The sequence below is a fragment of the Anoplophora glabripennis genome, unplaced genomic scaffold (genome assembly GCF_000390285.2).
Source record: "Anoplophora glabripennis isolate ALB-LARVAE unplaced genomic scaffold, Agla_2.0 scaffold10, whole genome shotgun sequence".
In the NCBI taxonomy this organism is placed as follows: Eukaryota; Metazoa; Arthropoda; class Insecta; order Coleoptera; family Cerambycidae; genus Anoplophora; species Anoplophora glabripennis.
Window position 1 is genome coordinate 2,589,803 of NW_019416481.1, and position 21,125 is coordinate 2,610,927.

The 21,125-nt window shown below is 33.0% G+C and overlaps 2 protein-coding genes across 2 annotated transcripts; one reads left to right on the forward strand and one right to left on the reverse strand.

Moving 5' to 3' along the window:
* Positions 1 to 1,309: 1,309 nt before the first annotated feature.
* Positions 1,310 to 8,858, reverse strand: LOC108903816 (tryptase alpha/beta-1). The gene is made up of 3 exons (XM_018706121.1): positions 8,647 to 8,858; positions 5,587 to 5,853; positions 1,310 to 2,326 (listed from the first exon to the last, which is right to left on the reverse strand). The coding sequence occupies exons 2-3, from the start codon at positions 5,844 to 5,846 to the stop codon at positions 1,381 to 1,383; spliced, it is 1,206 nt and encodes a 401-aa protein (XP_018561637.1). The 5' UTR covers positions 5,847 to 5,853; positions 8,647 to 8,858; the 3' UTR covers positions 1,310 to 1,380.
* Positions 8,859 to 11,128: 2,270 nt separating this feature from the next.
* On the forward strand, positions 11,129 to 20,099 carry LOC108903559 (lymphoid-specific helicase-like). Its single transcript, XM_018705786.1, has 11 exons — positions 11,129 to 11,217; positions 11,471 to 11,809; positions 11,866 to 11,960; positions 12,022 to 12,107; positions 12,161 to 12,564; positions 12,718 to 12,877; positions 12,931 to 13,158; positions 15,693 to 16,055; positions 16,107 to 16,343; positions 19,545 to 19,704; positions 19,764 to 20,099. Exons 1-11 carry the CDS (start codon positions 11,210 to 11,212, stop codon positions 19,949 to 19,951), a joined length of 2,268 nt encoding a protein of 755 aa, XP_018561302.1. The 5' UTR covers positions 11,129 to 11,209; the 3' UTR covers positions 19,952 to 20,099.
* Positions 20,100 to 21,125: the final 1,026 nt, after the last annotated feature.

Below are 21,125 nucleotides of genomic sequence, written 5' to 3' on the forward strand. Positions count from 1 at the left end.
CTCTCTAAATCGGACTAGTGTAAATGGGGATGATAGGTAGATGATAGTCACCTGGTACTTGCTCTTTTTTTTGAATACGTTTTTTTCCTAGTCGCTGGTATGGTATTTTCCAGACTCCATGACAGCGCCGTTAAGGAAAGGTAGAAGCACCAAGTGCACGTTTTCGGCAAGGCAACTTTGTTGTATATTACCCCTGAGTAGTATTGAGAATGGATGGTGATGGACTGCACCTCTCTGTCCTGGTGAGGAGACAGTTTCTGGGCGTATTTTGTGCTCCATTCTCCAGCTCTGATCTTAGTTCTCACCACTCACACAATGTCCGACGGTTAGGATGGATGGATCAAAGTTCCTCCACAATGGTAGGTATACGTTGAGTTTGACGGGGTTGTCCCAGATAGGTTCTTCTCTGAGGATGGGTACCATCCATGGCAACTTTCCAGACTCCACGACGACGTGTTTTCTATGTCTATGTTTTCAACAGGAAATTTCAAGAAGAGCGCCGTACTGAGGATGGATGGAAATAGACTGGACCTCCCTACCCTTATGGGGAAGCAATTCCTGGGCGTGTTGGGTGTCTCACAATCAGCTATGATCGTAAACGATTTTTCTTACCGCTCACACAGCATGCGCCGTTAGAAGGACCTGTGAGTAGATCAAAAGTCCTTCGCACTAGTATACGTTGAGTTTCACGGAGTGACTCTGGATAGATTCCTCTCTGAAGATGACCTGCAGTTCAAGGCTACTACCCAAATTGATTTTGTTCTTTTTATCGCCTGTAATTCGCAATCCTATGCTGGCTGGGTTAGTATAATCTCTGAGGTTTGTCGGAAATGTGGTTTTCCTTGATGCTTTTAACTATGGAAGTAATTTCTTTCATTTTTATGATTCACTGAACGCAATAATGTTTGTTTTTGCGTCGTATTTTTCGCATATAACACAATGACGTTTCCCATGACCTTCACTCTCGACCCATTTCGGCATATAACCCTCAATTTCTTTCAGTAGTAGTGGTAGAACTTTCTACGGAGGTTCTACAATTGACGGATCTAGTTTTTGACACTATACATACAAACTCTGTGTACAGAGAGATTACTAACAAGACTTTAACGGGGACGAAAAGAGATGCTGACAACATGCAACAATTTGCGCTGATTAGTTTTGAAAATATTACAGTGGTTAATGATTTTTCAATAAATTTTGTTTACTTGTTATTTGTACCTTCTTTGTGCCAGGAATACTAATTCCAGAAATTAAATTAATTGAAACTGGTAGGATGGGTATTATTAGAAATGCGAGATTCTGTGAAAACTTTATTTTTATATTGTTTTTACAAAATTAATACATAAACACTTATAATAATAAAAAGACGCAGGAATTTTTTTAATATTGATAACCGGAAATCTCAAGGCTCTTATCTTTAAGTTGTTCGTCAATCCAGTCTCTAAACATGGGAACGTTCACATATACTCCTGGAGTTTCATTCTCACCACATCCTATGCCCCATGCAACAATTCCCGCCTGATAGAACCTATTAGTGCTTCCTTCGATGGGGCACACCAAGGGGCTTCCTCCATCTCCTTTACAAGTGTCCTTTTCCGGTTCTCCACCTGCACACACAAAGCTTTTGTGAAGTTGGAAATGGGCTCCCAGGCGAGTGTTTCTAAGCTTGGTTTGACATGTGTCCCTGGGGACGATAGGCAGATCGATTTTTTTCAGGATCACCTGGTACTTGCCCTTCTTTCCGAATACGTCTTTACCCCAGCCGGTGGCGTAGCATCTTCCAGACTCCACGACGAGGTTAGAGGGAGGTAGACAAACAACGTCCACGTTTTCGACAATGTCTACTGGAGATTTCAAGAAGAGCAAAGCGACGTCGTTGTACAACGCTCCTGCGTAGTACTGAGGATGGATGGAGATAGACTGGACCTCTCTATCCTGATGGGGAAACAGTTCCTGGGCGTGTTGGGTGTCCCATTCCCCAGCTCTGATCTTGAACGACTTATTTTTACCGCTCACGCAGTGTGCGCCGGTTAGGACGACCTGGGGGTGGATCAAAGCTCCTCCGCATTGGTACACGTTCAGTTTCATGGGGTTTCCTTCGACGGATTCCTCCCTGAGAATGGCTACCATCCAGGGGAACTCTCCGAATTGAGCCTCGTTCTCCTTGTCGCCTGTAATTCGGAATCCTACGCCGTCTGGGTTACGATACCCACAACCCTTAGGTTTCTCTCCGCCCCTGGGGGGGCTGGGGGTTATTGGCTCGGTGACTTGGTCTTTCTCGTTACAGCAGACTTCTAGGTAGCTTTGGCATGGGCCATCCTGGATTCTGCGGAAGAATAAAAAAAAATAACATAAGCGTTCTGATAATACTTAGGTATTTTGCAGTAAAAATAAATACTGACTAAAAAAGCTTCTATCTAATAATGGGATTATATACAGTATGATGATAAACTTTCAAGTTGCAATCTTCATCAAAAGATCCGTAAAAAAGCGTTTTAGGAACAAATCAAGCTGTTGTTTTTATTCGTTTTGTTGAGAGAAATCAGCCCTGAAAGTTTTTCGCCACCCCGTACATAATAGTACATATATTAAATTATTTCGATCATTATATTTTAATCATGTTGGAAAATTTAATTTCGGGGGCGCCTATTATATTGTTTGTTATTGCATGGCATAATTGGCTGCAATACTTCTGGCCGAAATGAAGAGAAATCGGTTGGACGCTGAAGTCAAGGTCTGGCCGTGGGTCGTGTCGAGATGCTGTTGCAATTTTCGAAATAAAATATTTACAGGCTAATTAAGATTTTACAGATAGCGTAAATCTAGTTACGGATGCACCGCTTCAACTACCACCACTTACGTTTCTGTTGTTTCAAGGTTGCTTATAATACAATCGTTAATAGTTAAATGAGAAGCTTGTGACAAAAAGGATGGTTAGCGATATTATGTGCTGCGGTCGATGGTTTTGTCACAGGATGTGTTGTAATTCACACAACATTTAAATTATGTTCTTTTTAATGACAGAATTTGGAAAAATAAATACCCAACACAATAATTAAATTTTCTTAAAAAAAAATGTTTTGTGAGCATGCAAAAACTCTGCAGTTGTTTGTTCTGAGACTTCTGGAATCATTCAAAATAATAGAGACATGAGACATAAGAATTCAATCAAGTCCATATCGATTTTACTTTATATACAGGGCGTCCAGAAAATACTTTACAAAAATTGGGGGTTTCTATTTAAGAATTTTGAGTTTTCCACATTTTTTGAACTTTATATTCAATCATTTTTTTTGGCCACCTTATATAAAAACTGGAAAATTTTCATGTCAAATCCGATAAATTAGACCTTCCTCTACAAAATGCCCAATTCGCAAAAAAAAAATAAACCCGTGTTTCCGGGAAAACTAAAATTTACTGACAATCTGCATATATCAATTTTTGTCTAAAAATCAAAATATATCGGAAACGGTCAATGCTAAGTAAGGAGTGTGCTATATGTTTTCAATTTAAAATAAATGCTCTTTTCAAAAATGCAATAATATACAGGGGGTTCCATTTAAAATAAGAATGTTGGGACCAACTTCCCGTATAACCGGAAGAACGATGACCTTGAAAATATTTTAACTCGGGTTAACGAAATTTTGCTAAAAACTCCTTCAAATAAATTGTTCCAGTCTTAATCGTTAATTTGTCATATCTAATAACCCGAGCTTAGGCCGAAGAAAAAAATATATAGACTTGTGATGTTATTTTTGTAAGACCTACCCACATAAGAGAGATTGTCCACCATTTCCTAGAATACCCTGTTACTGTACAAAAAAAACAAGGTTGATAACACAGCCACAAACACAAAAAAAAGTTGGGTATACTTTATATGCGACATATATTTTTCGTACTAATTTCGCTTCCTGAACACGAATTTGGGGTCAGATTTGGCCCATCACGTCACAATTTTTTCCTAACCTCAAAAAACTTGTGAAAAATAGTGAAAACTGATGAAAATTTACTGGGAAAATTTGGAAAAAAATTTATTTTCACATCAAATAGTAAATTTTTTGTAAAAGACTCTGCTGAATTCAAATCCACTGTCAGAATTGAGCTAGAACGTGTGTTTTTTTTTCTAACCTCAAAAAACCGAGCAGGAATCGCTATTTTCAAATTCTGAGCGGATTTTGACCAGATTTTGTATAAAGGGGTTTTTTGGGTCGCTGATTACGAATATGAATTCACATTGTAAAAATTCAAGATGGCTGATCCAATATGGCGGGTGTACTTTTTTGAAATCCACCGATTTCAGTAAAATTTGGCATCATAAGGATTGCTGGTTGATCTCACCTTCATTAATCACACATCTGGAGCCAGATTTTCATAAATCAAGGTAAAAGATTCCACTCCGTCTAAAAATGTGACTTCGCTTAAAAAAATGACTTAAGGACTCTACACATGTAATGATGTGTAGTGTGATGTGCTTGTTTCCATGGGACAAGACAAAAAAGTTTCTACTTTATTCTTTCATTTATTTAGTCGTGCATGGGCTTATGGTTTTCCAATCAGATTTTTTTAACTACTATGCAGTTTTCCTATGGCATTTAGATGCTTTTATTTCTTAATAATTTTAAAGTTCAAGGAAAAGGACACATTACTGCCACACAGCACATCACTGCATCTGCTTATGCCTTCAATCTAAAAATGTGACTTTGCCGAAAAAATGCCGCCTACTCGGCCTAAAATTATGACTCTGCCTACAAATTTTACCTTGATTTATGAAAATCTGGCTCCAGATGTGTGATTAATGAAGGTGAGATCAACCAGCAATCCTTATGATGCCAAATTTTACTGAAATCGGTGGATTTCAAAAAAGTACACCCGCCATATTGGATCAGCCATCTTGAATTTTTACAATGTGAATTCATATTCGTAATCAGCGACCCAAAAAACCCCTTTATACAAAATCTGGTCAAAATCCGCTCAGAATTTGAAAATAGCGATTCCTGCTCGGTTTTTTGAGGTTAGAAAAAAAACCACACGTTCTAGCTCAATTCTGACAGTGGATTTGAATTCAGCAGAGTCTTTTACATAAAAATGTACTATTTGATGTGGAAATAAATTTTTTTCCAAATTTTCCCAGTAAATTTTCATCAATTTTCACTATTTTTCACAAGTTTTTTGAGGTTAGGAAAAAATTGTGACGTGATGGGCCAATTCTGACCCCAGATTCGTGTTCAGGAGGCCAAATTACTACGAAAAATATATGTCGCATAAAAAGTATACCCAACTTTTTTTTTGTGTGTGGCTGTGTAATTATTTATTAAAAATTTGGCTATTCTGCTAGATCCAATTGATACGGATGTGGAAAATGTGAAATCCCATCGTAAATCCATTTGATATTTCAACAAATTCTCTTATCAAAGGTCAAGTAATGAGAAAGTTAAGAAATAAACAGTTTACATTCCACAGAAACCCGAGAATTGGTTAACTATGTAAATAAATATATTTGTGAAATAACCGTTTTTTTCCTTTAAATATAAATTCGATATGTACCTTCAAATTCGAGATTAATGACCGTTAGCGTTCAATTTTTACCTGATATCGATGATGCCCTCGCCATTCGTGTTAATGGTGCCATTATTGCAAAGATAGTATGGCACACAAGTGCAGTTCTCTGCTCCGGATACGCCTTCTACCGGCTGCAGACTGGGAGCTGAAGACCCAGAACCACCTCCCGGAGCATTGGTGGTATCCGGATTTTTGAAAACTTCACCGATTAGGGTGTCCAGATCTTTACCCAATTGGGCATCGATGCTAATCGCAAGAAGAAGAAATGCAGCTATCCGGGTAATCATGTTTGTCCTGAAACAAATGAACATGTTGAGATAGACAGAAGCTCACTCTGTGCACTAAATTTAGTTGGGAACAATGGGCTCAAAGCTGACTTACAGCGCACAGGATTTGCTACAGAATTTGTCAATTTGAAGCATTTTTTATAGAGCAAAAGCAAAACATTATTTATTTAATATGAAGCAAAAAAAAATGCTTTTGTTGCTAACTTTGGCTTTTACACCTTACTTTAAACTCTTGATTCATGAGGACCAATAAAAGAAGAAACAAAAGCGCAGTAACATGAACTGAAAAAAGAAAATCATAGTAATAAATAAGTAATCTTAATCTGATATTTTTATGTCAGATGCTAGAGTTCATCTTCGTTAATGATGTGAACTTGCAAATAAATAAGCGTTGTTTGGTTAATTTATTATTATTATCCAAAGATATCTTTATCTCTTGAAACAACTATTTATTTATTGAAGATACGTTAATAATAATTTCAAATATATTAAACAAGTTCTTGAATTATTTAAAATAATACTTGTTATTTAAATTTTTTTTAGTATTGTCATACAAATAGCTGTTGTTATCCTTCCATATTATGTAACATGACCTTAATTATCCTTCTCAGTAATCCTTGTCAAATAATTTGCATCAAAATCTATTATTTTTACACATCACGTTGCTTTCTTGTACAGTAAAACCACAAAAAACTAGTGAGAGGGATAAAAGTGACCACACTGATTAATTTAATAAAAAATTTTGCACGTATTAACTTCTCTCTTGATATTTCAATTTCTTGGCAAATTATATCTTTTTTATTTTGCAACAATTCAATCTTGTTAATTTCTTTTGAATGGTTTTGTTGAAAATCATGTTAGCCGTAGGATTAGAAGTTTATTTTCAAAATTATTATCACAGAGTTTCGAGCCTGCGTTAAATCTTACTCACCCTGTATAAGTACTTACAGCAGATCAAGTGCCTGCCACAAATATTACCAAACTGTTTTTATATGAATTGTATTTCACTCAAAAGTAAATCGTCAACCTTACGATTATTTTTCAAATAAAGCGCGCCTTGTACATACACATCGATAATTTACCCGATTGGACTTTCCATTTTCTAACAAAAGCAATGCGATTACTAATCAAAGAGAATTCCGACATGCCCTTGACAAATTTGGATTGGGAGAAGTTTTTTCAGTATTTTTAATAGCAGTTTTACACACTCAAAGAAATTGACAAATTATTATTGAACTGTTAATACACAAAATTCAAAATTGTCGTCAACTTATTGAGAAAAGAAATTGTGACAATAATAGGACTGGACAGTCTATCAAATGCATGCATCTCAATTAGGAATTAACTAAATCTAGTTTGGTTGCTAAGGTAGGTTAGGTAGGGGACAATTAATTGGTTGTTGCTAAGGGATTTAGTTAAATATAGTTTAATATTTTTTTGACAAGATTCTTAAAGATATAATTAATGCAACAGAGTTCGTGATAAAAATCATTAAACATGACTTAAATTGGTCTTGATTCTCTTGCAATTATTTATTTACTAAATTAAAGTTTTCTTTTAGCTATAACCAAGGTCTTACCTTTGACGATATACAAAAAAAATCGATGCGGTAATTGTAAATATTATTCCAAATGATTTAAATAAAAATATTTACATCCAGATACTAATATTCAAGATTGGTACTATTGGTAACACTAGCAGTATCTTCAATAAATTCATCAACTTCAATTTATAATTACTTGATTGGTAAAACCGCTCTAATGTAGGTAGGTAGGTGTTGTTGAGGCAGAAGAAAGATGATTGCTTTGTAATCATCGCAGATATCAGTATGCAAAAAGCTTAGTAGGATCATAATCACAGGCCGTAAATATACAACCGGTTTTGAAGAGCTCCATGGTAATATCTATACTGGTTATCATGGTCTAGGTTCCCAGACAAATTTAGTACGTTAGTGAAAACCACGCCCATGCCATTAAGAAGGAATATTTCTACATAAATACTTTCCATGTACGTATTAGTAGAAAATTTAAGACATCCTACAGTAGAGTGTACTTAAAATCATTCTATTTATTTACAGATTGAAGTAATTTAGATGTCAAAATGGCGCCACTTTTGGTTGTTCAAAACAACCAGATAATATTAGGCACGTACTTGTTGTTATTTTTTTCCTTAGTATGTGGTTTTGACAACGCATTTAGAATTATTAAAATATTTTAAAAATGTTCATATGTACCTCAACTACTTAATAAAACAAAAGCCTATGGAAAAACTGTGGAAGCTTTTAAGAGGAATACAATCTCGCGCCATCTACCGCTCATCTATTCAAATGCAATAAGGGGGATTTTTTATTTTAGACGAAACAAGAAAATTAACAACTTGTATCAATTCGGGGAAATCCTTGTATTCTTGATGAATAATAGAATGGAATATCAAGGTATTTTATTATACTCGTATTATTTACATACAAAAATCGCGCAATGATTTTTTGTTGGCGCTTTAACAATCCTCTACTGCACTGCAAGATCTGTTTATTTGAATAACAACTTGGTTCTTAATACATTTTAGAGATAACTAACATATCTTTTTTATTTTTGATGAAATGAAACTGATGCGTGCTTCAGTTAAGGAAGGTGGGATATTTATTTTCATATTGGGAATGAGAATTACAACTTTTTTTATTTACAAGCCACTTTATTATGAGGCATACACATTTACTTATGATTTAATCGTTCAACAAAATTAAAAAGCTATCGGAGTCATGGAGAAAAACCCACAAAAAAAAATCACACTGGTAACTCACCTGTCTGTCTTGGAGATCCAGTCGGGTGAACAACGGTGCGGGTTCTTTTAACAGCACTGCGTCAGAAGGTCCCGGAGCACCTTGAAGCGGCTGGCTCGATGAAGATGACGTAGTAAATAAGAGCTATACGGTCAAATAATGGTGACATGCGCCGAGATCATTTTAGTACTGGTGACTGAGCTCGTACTACTTTATCACTAGGAGAACTTGTTGATCAGGCTGGTTACAGCAGACAATAATGGAGGTGATTGGTGGGGAAACCCCTTAAAAAAGTTTTGTACAGGGTGGAACAAGACTGCAAATGATTTTCTTTACTTGATAACCCCTCATTTTTCACATGTATTACATGTAAATAGTGCAGTGGATTATTTGATTTCTTTTTCATTACAATTTGCCCAATTTTTAAATATTAGTATAGGGTCGTTATGCGAAAATTGTCCCCCTCTTTTTGTGTCGTATTATTCGAGATATGAAAAATTGTTTTAAAAATTTTTAATACATACATACCACAAAAACAATTGAATGTCGCATTTCCGAGATATAGGCCCAACTTATGTTTTTTTTTGGAACAGAACACTCCATAGATCTTTACACTGTCGAAAATATACTCAAAGCAGCTTTTCAGAAATGTAATATATGTGGTAGGTACTTATTTTCAAGGGTTTTCGAGATATTGCGTATATCTTTACGTGGCCTTGAAAGAATATTGATTATTAAAAAAATGATGATAATGACAATAATCTAAAGATATCTAGGGCATTCCATTTAAAAATATATAAGCTAGACCTATATCTTGAAAGTTCTCTCTCACCTGTCAATTTCAACTCTCACCTGTCAATTTTTTTACAATCCCTACAACTGTTATTCTTACAATTTTTTTGTATCGTACAATAACGGAAAAAAACGAGGATTAACTTTCGCGACAGGGTGGTGACCCTGTAGCAGCATATACAGGGTGGCCAAATGAAAACTAAACAGAGCCATTTTCAGGAACTGCGTCAAGATTGTAGAAAAACGCTCAACCCGTCGATTTTAGATTAAAGAGGGACATTCTTTGCTGATATTTTTGACTCCGCCACTTTCACCCCCAAGCAAGGGTAAGCATATCACCCCAAAATATTTAAATGGCATTGGGGGTTGAATAATATTTCTTTTGAAAGCTCTTACAATTCTCTTTACAACAGACTTTAAATTTTATAATTCCGCCCAGTTCCTGAAAATGGCTCTGTTTCATTTTCATTTGGCCACCCTGTATTTATCACTATAAAAATGTTATCACCCGGTAAGTTGGATGTGTGAAATGTATATTGTAAATTAGCTATAAATTTAGTGATAGGAAGGGAAAATTCAGTGTTGCGGAATGGGTTTTTAATTAGGCCAGAACTTGACTAATAAAAATCCTGACATAATCATGCACCAATCAATTTAAAAAATAATAATGGTATTAATAAACATTAATTTTGAATAAGCTTCGGTCAAAGAAAATTTAATTAAAAAATACCTACAATGAAGCAAAATATTTATTTAATTTTACTTTAAAAAACTTTTTTTCTTGCCTTAATTTCTTTTTATCTGGTAAAATCATATGTGTAATATATTTTTATTTCGCTGTGGCAATTTAATCCAGAACAAATTGTAAAACAGAAATATGTATAGGAGCAATTTTATATTTTGCATAATAGAAATAATCCAAAAAAGAAATTCAACAAGACCGTTGATTTGTTAAGACTATAGTAGTTATAAAATTTCAAAATTCAATTCAACAATAAGTAATTTTTTTATCATATAGGTATATACATAAAGGTAACATCGTAAAATAAAGGGACAAATTTTTTTCGAGTTTTTGTTTATTCTGCCGAAATCACGTGATTAATATGTATTTCATTTTTACTTCATACATTAATTAAGTAAAAGTTAGGAAGATAACTAAGTGATTTTACCTTTTGGAATAATAAAATCGAAAAAAAACTGTTGACATTGTCTTGAATATTTAACAAGAATATTTCTCAAACTATCAGTATACTTAGCTTAAAAACAAATATTAAAGCCTACTCATCATCAAATACAAATGTAACTTTATTCATATGAAAGAAAATATTTCCTTCTGTTAAATTCTGTTTAAAATAAAAATACATCTTTTCAAACGTAAGATATTCTCATAATTTGAAATTGGAAGTTTAAATTTAGTGTATTTTCTTTCTGTACTTTCTGAGATTGGTAGTACAAAATGGAAAGAGCGGCAAAATACTTTACTTCTATTGGTTATATATTTCAGCTGCTCTTTAATATCTGACTACGTTTATATGCCCATCTAAGACTGCACTGCACGTTCGAAAGTACGCTATCGGAATGCTATTTTGCATTCTTTAGGTGGATTCGATCATATTTAATCTTATATTAATAAGACCGGTAAACGAGAACCATCAGATCAGAAGGGCAGAATGACATGTTTGACGTTCATTTTATTCATGGCCTAGTAGTTCGTTACGATATAATCTAATTTCTGTACCAACGTGCTGTATATTAATTTTAGTCTATTTTACATATATGTGTTAAGTTCATTATGGCAAGGTAAGTAATCTATTTCAATAATTTAATAGTTTTCAAAATCTATTAAGTATTTGTTTAGACGATTTTTTAAAGGATTTATTTTATAGTTTAGTTTTTTTGTTTCGAACAGATTTTGTTAGTAAGATACATGATCACATAACTAATATTACGATTTAAAAAGTTCATACATCTGATGGTAAACGATGTAACAGAACCAGAATCATGAAATAATTTTCTTTCATTATATTGAACTAAAATTTTTATTTTCTTAAAGTGATATGGATAGTGTAGTAATCTCTGATGAAAGTTTGGATCTGAATAGTAGTAAAAATAAAAATATAGATACAAATCGAGAGGAAGTGGAGAATTTTGAACAGTCATTACTCAGTGCTTCTAATGGTTTAATTCTGAACACCACCGAAGATTTGGAATTAAGGCGAGAATTAGAAAGAGAGTACAAAAAACAGCTTCGTGTTGAAGCCAAGAAACTTGCCGAAGAGGAATCTCTGAAGCAGAGAAGAGAGAAAGCCCTTAAAGGAATGAAGTATCTTTTAGGTGTCAGTGAGAAATATTCGGAATTTTTTCAAGAGAAAGTGTTCAGTGAGGATGTAAAGTACGAGCGATTTCTATGGAATGTTTTCAGATTTATTGATTTGTATTTTTTTATAGAAAAAAACCGCTTCAGGAAAGAAATAAGTTCCAGCCCACTGTAGAAGACATGAAAGATGCCGTAAAGATGAAAAGTAAGAAGTCTGGAGGAAAAAGTATGTGAACTGTTCAGTATTGTTTATTTAATTCTAAGATCATGCATTTATTTCATTTCAGAATATGCGGATGTTAGTAAATTCTTAAAATTTTTTGAGGGTGGTTCTCTCAGGCCCTACCAAATTGACGGGGTGACTTGGATGACGGTAAATCATCTTTATTGATAAAAATCTAATAGTAGTAAATTCCTGTGTTTCAGGTTTTGTTTGAGAACGGTTTAAACGGGATATTGGCTGACGAGATGGGTTTGGGTAAAACCATCCAAGTTATTGCACTGATCTGCCACTTACTACAAAGGAAGACCCACGGGCCCTATCTCATAGTAGGGCCCTTGTCGACACTTCCCAACTGGCAGGCCGAATTTGAAAAATTCGCTCCGCAAGTGCCAGTCGTTCTTTTCCACGGTTCCCAGCAAGAACGACTGATGCAGTACAGAATGATCAAGAAGAGATATGAAATCGGGGGGTTTCTCACGCAACCCGTTATACTCACCAGTTACCAAATACCGTTGTTGGAGTATAACTTTTTAAGACAGTTTGACTGGCAGTACGTGATCATAGACGAGGGGCACAGACTGAAAAACCACGAATCCAAGTTGTCAAAGTAAGTTCATTTTTTTTTTCTTTTCGATTCAGGGGTCGTTTTGAATCGTAATAGTTTATTTGTGGCGTTTTTAATATACTTATTTGTTCTGCACCCACAATGCAAAAGATTTCTCCATGTTTATATTTTCAATATTTTTATTTTAATTCACAGAATTTTACGTTCCTTAAATTCCTCAAACAGACTACTGCTAACCGGTACGCCTTTACAAAACAACATCACAGAACTCTGGGCGTTATTAAACTTCCTCTTGCCACACGTCTTCAACAACATGGATACTTTTGCTTCCCTGCTGATGGTCGAAGACGTCCAGGTATTTCATCGTTTTCATGTCTGTCAATGTACGTTTAATAATTTTTATTCTAGGACGAGAACAAACTACTGGAACAAGAAGAAAAGACCAATCTGATATCGACTATTCACAGGGTATTGGGGCCTTTCATGTTACGCAGACTGAAAAAGGACGTGCTCACCGACATGGTACCTAAAAAGGAAGTCACGGTGTTCTGTCCGTTGTCTAAATTGCAGAGGGATTTGTACTCTTACGTTATATCCAAGAATCTCTCGAAACTGCTGCGGAAGGATGAGGAAGAGGTGAGTTCGCATTAATTTTGTAAAATTGTTTCTTTTTGAAGGTTTTCTTTTATTGTTAGACCTATCGGTTTGTGGTGTTGATGTAACGATACCAAATTTTAACTTAGTTCTATCCAAGTTCACTTTAATTTTAGTAAGTTGTATATTTAAAAAATTATTAAATGTTAAAAAATATTAAATGTTAAAATTTTATTATGTTGAGATTTTAACATCATTATTAGACCGATTGAAATAACTCATCAGAACAAAAAGAAAATTGTTACCTGGACTCTTGCAACTGAAAATGGTGGAGAGGTTTATAATAAATGAAAAAATATAAATGCGTGAGCAGGGGTGACGGAGGGTTGATTTGGGGGGGTGAAATTATATCATTGGGACTTCTGGCAAAAGTTGACGTCAAACAGAAGAGTATCCAATATAAAAGTTGTGGATCATGCAAAAATCTACAACTTTTGTAGAGATCACTTTTTATGACAACCTTAAAATTTCCGAGAAAAATGCGAAAAATGTTTTTTTTTCTTATTTTTCGTTTTTTATTTCTCATTACAGCAAAAATAATTTAATTTTGACGAAACTTGGTGAAAGTATACCTTTCTCTGTCTTAAATAACTACAAATTTTTATAGATAAAAAAATCAAGAAGTTTCCGGGATACTAATTTTTTCCAGTCTGAAACACTTTTTTTTCAAAGAAAAATTCTATTTAGAAAAATCATTGTACAGAGTTTTGCCGATGATAATTTTTTTCGTTTTAACATATACTCTTTGATAAAATAAAAAAATCTGTAATCACAGTTCAAAAACATGCTCAAAAATGCAAAAAAAAACAAGAAATGACTTGCAACAATGAATTGTTCAGTATCTAATTGGTAATAATTTGTTTAAATTAAAAAAAATCAAAAACTGATTACAATACAATAATTTAAAAAGTCTGTATCTCTTGCCATTTGCTAGATCCTAATGCTATCCCATTCTTATCTTGGACACACTGTATAAGCGATTTTTTAATTAAATTATTTAAAATTCCGATTTTCGCTTTCAAAATTATCTTCCCTATATAGCAAGCCTAAAGAAACCAAACTTGGTGAACATTATCTGTCAAAAAAACTACACTTTTTGAAATTGATTTGTGAAGTATTTTTGTAAGGAACCCCTTACATAAAGATTGATTATTTCAACCAAAGTAATCAACCCCTATGAGATTTTTTTCTTATAATTTTTTTCGATAAAACTCCTTTTAAAAAATTTTTCTAAAAAGCCCCATTCATGTACAAACTTTTTGATCACTTCAAGTTTTTTCGTAAAGTTAAGAATTTATGACAAAAAAAAATAAATATTGCAATGCATTTTTAAAAAAATGAGCTGTTTAACGCGAGTGTATTTTAAGAAATGATTAAATAATGTTGGAATATTTGAACCCCTTACAAAAATACTTCCGGGTTGAAAAACTTTGAAAAAGTGAAGTTTTTTTGACAGATAATGTTCACCAAGTTTGGTTTCTCTAGCTTGATATAAAAAAGTAAAACAACTTTTTTTTGAAATTTTTGGAGGGGCATAACTTTTCAGGGGAGTTTTTTCAAGAAATTTTATACCAAAGACCCCTATCAATTTTCATCAGAGAATCGTCCCTTACATTTTTTCGGGTTATTTAGATACACCCTGTATAACTCGACATGTACATACATACCTTGCAATCAATTTGTAAGCTGGTTTAATAGCATTAAATTAATTTTAAATTTATTGATAACTGTTTTCATAATTTTTTCTCGAGAACAATGCAACAATAATTTTTTAGTAAAAAGTAAGTATCCAAATTAAAAATGTTATATCTAAATATATTATTAATACAATCACACCTGACAAAGATCAACACGAAAAGTAGCAATGATAGAAAGATCGTACTATTTCTGCATTTTTCCTATGATTGTTAAATTGCTTAAATGCGTTTTTCTCGGAAGTGGAGCGCTTTATCCAAAGAAATAAAGAGTACCTTTTTTATAAAGGAAATGAAAATCTATCATATGTTGGTATCTGAATTTGAAAATTTCAACAAGTAAAAAAATAGGGGCAAATTTTAGCCGACGACCCCCTCAATTGGCCACTCCTGACTAAAATTTTTGAAAAATTTTATGATGAGCTATTTCGACTTTTAATGTGGGTGGCAAAGGGTGCCGAGGGTTGACGAGGGGGTCTTATTCATTTTTGGTAGTCTTCTTCATTCTTAGTGGCCCAGAAAACATAGGAATACTCACCCTACTCGACTTTGTATGATAATTGACATTTCAACTCCCAGAAGGGGGTGCATGGGGGCGTTAACGGCGACACCAAAAACGGAGGGGAGGGGGGGTCTACCCTCTGGGTCTTGAGATTTTTTTTGTATGCCTGTGTATTGGACACTAATTATGAGACACCCTGTATAATAAACTATCAGTCGTATGCTTCTGCCCTACTTTAACAGTAGATTACACATGACTACTCAATATAAGAATGTATTGTGGGTTGCCCAATGTTGCATTTATCCTCTTTGTGACCGCAGATTAGCTACGTTGTGGATGCTCCCAGAAAGAAACGAAAATGCGTTGTAAACAGAACCAGCTATTGCGAAATAATAGATGAAGACGACGATTCGGACTTTGAGGGCCAACTGATTACCGAAGAGGAGACTAGAATCGGCCAGAAGATAGAAAAGAAGGCCCTGCCTTACATCACCAGGTTGACTATGACCAACCCCATGATGATGTTCAAGAAAATCGTAGATCACCCTTTCCTTATCCACTTTCCGTTAGATCCCAACAGTGAAGAGAAAGCGCTTTTGGTTGACGAGAATATAGTGGAGGCCAGCGGTAAAATGATGGTTCTCGACACCATGTTACCCATACTGAAGAAAAAAGGACACAAGGTATGAAGAGTAGTATATCGGTACTGGAATTATTAACGGTGTTATTTGCAGGTCCTGATATTCAGCACCTTGGTTATGTCATTGGATTTCATCGAAGAATTGATGATTCTCCGTGGCCACTCCTACAGAAGGTTGGATGGTAGTCAGAGGTTAGAGAATAGGGGAAAAATTATCAGTGAGTTTAATAGTGACCCGGACATATTCGCCTTCCTAATCTCCACCCGAGCCGGCGGCCTTGGTCTGAACCTCACCGGAGCTGATACTGTGATATTCTTCGACAGCGACTGGGTAATGTTAAATATTCCAAATTTCATGTCTATGAAAGCTTAGGATCAAATTTTTATGTACCAAATTTCAAATTTGTAGTTTGAACTCGAAATTTGGGGTATAGTTCTGAAATTATATACTTAAACTTTGTGTTTTGCATTCAAACTCAAAATTTTGTGAGTTTAGAACTCAAAATTTTGTGTTCGATATCAAAATTTGTGTTCCAACTCGAAATTTTGAGTTAGAACTTAAAGTTTTGTGTTCCAACTCGAAATTTTGTATGTGAATACAAGATTTTCAGTTTGGTCTCAAAATTCAAACTCTAAATTTTACTTTGCATCTCAAAATTTTGTGTTCAAGCACAAAATTTTGAGTTTAATGATGATATTTTCAGTTGGAACTCGAAATTTGGTGTATAGTTCTGAAATGATATAGGTACTTAAACTTTGTGTTTTGCATTCAAACTCAAAATCTTGTGTTCAAACACAAAATTTCGAGTTTAAAGAGGAAAGTGGAAAAAATTGTAAATGACTCGAAATTTAATGCTCAAGCTCAAAATTTTGCTTTCAAACTCAAACTTTTGTGATCAGACACGAAATTTTGAGTTTAGAGCTCAAAGTTTTGTGTTCCAACTCGAAATTTTGTATGTAAATACAAGATTTTCAGTTTAATCTCAAAATTCAAACTCTAAATTTTACTTTGCATCACAAAATTTTGTGTTCAAGCACAAAATTTTGAGTTTAAAGATGATATGTTGAGTTTGAACTCGAAATTTGGGGAGTAGTTCTGAAATTATATATTTGAACTTTGTGTTTTGCATTCAAACTTAAAATCTTGTGTTCAAACACAAAATTTTTAGTTTAAAGAGGAAAGTGGAAGAAAAATTGTAAATAACTCGAAATTTAATGCTCAAGCTCAAAATTTTGCTTTCAAATTCAAACTTTTGTGATCAGACACGAAATTTTGAGTTTAGAATTCAAAATTTTGTGTTTGATATCAAAATTTGCTAAACAAAAACGTTCATATTCGGAATATTGCATGTGAACTTAGAATTTGTGTTTGAACACGAAATTGAGTTAGAACTTGAATTTTTGTGTTTCAACTCGAAATTTTTTATGTTAATACAAAATTTTCAGTTTGATCTCAAAATTCAAACGCTAAATTTTACTTTGCAATTCGAAATTTTGTGTTCAAGCACAAAATTTTGAGTTTCAAGATGATATTTTGAGTTTGAACTCGAAATTTGGGGTATAGTTCTGAAATTATATACTTACACTTTGTATTTTGCATTCAAACTCAAAATCTTGTGTTCAAACACAAAATTTTGAGTTTAAAGAGTAAAGTAGAAGAAAAAAATTGTAAATAACTCGAAATTTGATGCTCAAGCTCAAAATTTTGCTTTCTAACTCGAACTTTTGTGATCAGACACGAAATTTTGAGTTTAGAACTCAAAATTTTGTGTTTGATATCAAAATTTGCTAAACAAAAACATTCATATTCGGAATATTGCATTTAAACTCAAAATTTTTGTTCCAACTCAAAATTTTGTACATATATACAATATTTTCAGTTTGATCTCAAAATTCAAACTAAATTCTCTAAAGCACAAAATTTTGAGTTTAAAGATGATATTTTGAGTTTGAACTCGAAATTTGGATTGTAGGTCTGAAATTATTTACTTAAACTTTACGTTTTGCATTTAAACTCAAAATTTTGCGTGCAAACACAAAATTTTGAGTTTAAAGAGAAAAGTGGAAAAAAAATTGAAAATAACTCGAAATTTGTTGCTCAAACTCAACATTTTGCTTTCAAACTAAAAATTTTGTGATCAGATACGAAATTTTTAGTTTAGAACTCAAAATTTTGTGTTTAATCTTAAAATTTGATGAACAAATACATTCATATTCGAAATATTGCATTTAAACTCAGAATTTTTGTATGTGAATACAAAATTTTTAGTTTGCTCTCAAAATTCAAACTTTAAATTTTACTTTGCATCTCGAAATTTCGTGTTCAAGCACAAAATTTTGAGTTTAAAAATGATATTTTGAGTTTGAAATCAAAATTTCGGGTTTAGTTCCAAAATTTTATACTTACACTCTGTGTTTTGCATTCAAACTCAAAATCTTGTGTTCAAACACAGAATTTCGAGTTTAAAGAGGAAAGTAAAAAAAAATTGAAAATAACTCAAAATTTGATGCTCAAACCCAAAATTTTAGTTTCAGAATCAAAATCTTGTGATTAGACACGAAATTTTTGAGTTTAGAACTCAAAATTTTGTGCTCGCACTTGACAGTTTGATTTAAAAAAATTGAAATCTATTCAATATTTTTTACGCCTAAACTCTAAATTTTGCATTCAAACTTGAAACATTCTATTCTAACACAAAATCTCAAATTTAAACAAAATTTCAAGTTTAATTTGAAATTGAAAACTCAGTAAACAAAAAAAGAAAAAGTAACAAAGAAAATAAAATTTTATGTTCAAATTTTCAATTTTGTATTCAAAATTGAAATCTTGTGTTTAAACAGTTTTAGGTTAGTCTAGACTCATTTTGTGATCAAAATTTCCAGTTTGATCTCCAGATTTATTTATATTCTCAATTCTGCATTTAAACTTGTAATTTTTTGTTGAAACACAAAATTTTGAGTTTAAACTCGAAAGTTCTGTGTTACAACTCAAAATTTTGTATTTAAACTTGAAATTTCGGTTTGATATCGAAACTAGGTACACAAAAAAATATGTGTTTAAATTTTATTTTGAACCTTGAAATCAAACAAAATTTTGAGTTTAGAGACAATATTTTGAGTTTGAATTTGAAATTTCAAGTTTAGTCCCAATGTTTGTTAAAAAACTGTAATTAATTTGAAATTTTGTACATTTTCTTTTATATTCACCTCGAAATCAGATATTTTTAGTTTGTATTAGAATTTTTGCTTTTCAATTCTTCAATTAAATTTTCTTGTTTGAAATTCATAATTTCTAGTTTGATCTAAAAATTTGTCATCCCAAAAAAAAAACTCGAAGTTTTGAGGTCACTCGCAATTTTGTTTTGAAACTCAAAATATTGCCTTCAAACACAGAACTTCGAGTTTAGAGACAAAATTTTGAATTTTAATGTTGAAATTTTTGGATTAATCTTAAAATTTGGTAAAAAAAAAATTGAAACTACATCTACATTTTCCTACATTTTTTCAAGGTATTATTCCCCTCTCTTTCTAGAATCCTCAGGCAGACATACAAGCACAGGACAGGTGCCACAGAATAGGACAAACGAGGCCCGTCATGGTATACACCCTGGTCACCAAAAACACCATAGACGAGAAGATCATCACTCGCGGCCAACAAAAACGAATGCTGGAAAAAATAGTTATAAAAGACGGTGAGTAGTAATACGCCGTCTCCTCTGCCGCACAAAACATACAATACCTTCGTTTTCAGGTAAGTTCAAGATCAACCAGCAAGATCGAGTGATAGTAGAAAACGAACTTAAGGACCTGCAGAAGCTCTTGGAGCAGGAGAATAACAATTCCAGCAACGGGTACGTCTTCTCGAAAGAGGAGCTGAATAAACTGCTGGACAGATCGGATTTGTACGAAATCATGAGGAAGAAGAACGGCGTGAAGTAAATCCATTTCGTGCGAAAAGTTTTTTGACTGCCTTACTGGGTACATTATGGAGTAAGATTTAAAACTTTTTTCTTGTGTTCTTTCTAGTTGATTTACAGTTTGGACCAAAAACGATATTTATTAATTTTTTAGAACCTAGACCGTTGTACCTCCACGCCTTTTATCAATTTTATCGTTATTATTTTATTTAGTTATTTAACATGTTTTTTGTCATTATTTGTACTCACAATTTTTTAAGGTTAAGGTAGAAAATATTCTAAATTTCCTAAAAAAAAAAATCAGCTGCTTAAAAACCAAAGTACCTAATTTTTAATGAATTTAGAATACGCACAACTTTCCATTTTGTTTGTGATAATTGTGATATGATAATGTTCGTTTTTGTTTTTTTTTAATCTTAGGTTTTTGTAGAATTTATAATTTCTTTGAAACATATCCATAGTAGGTTAATATTTATTGTTACATGTTGGGTGGCGCGACTGGGCGAGATAACGTCTTCGGCGAAATATTTAGTGGTTAAATTTCAATTTTCGAGGGTTTCCTTCCTCCTAAAAAATATTCGTGTCGTTCGTGGTAGAGGATCGCTGGTTGTTGTCTCGTCTCGTGCTACGTTTTTAACTTATTTTTCACTGTCACGCCCAGAGTGACGTTAATTATATCTAAATGTAGTATTATAAGTGCCATACGTGATAAGATACAAAAACGCTTATGGAACTGTCTTTGTATTAGAGTAGTTGTAGTGTTTATATTTTTGATACATTTAATAAAGTTTTTTGTACTTTTTCGTAACAGTTTTTTTTTCTGTAACAAACCATCCATAACCTTGCCGCTTGTTAAAAATAGTTATATGGGGTGTTTCTTCTGAATAGATTGATCAAATTTAGAATTTTAAATCAAATGATTAGACTAGAAAAAAAAAGTTCTATGAAGATTCGTTTGTTTATGTTTTTGATGCATTTAATAAGGATTTTTGTATTTTTTCGTAACAGTTTTCTTTTTGTAACAAACTGTACATAGCCCAAATGTTTGTTAAAAATAGTTATACAGGGTATTTCTGTATAAATGGATCAAATTTAGAATTTTAGAATGATTAGACTAGAAAAAAAAAGTTCTATGAAGATTAGTTTATGTTTTTGATATGTTTAATAAGGATTTTTGTACTTTTTCGTAACAGTTT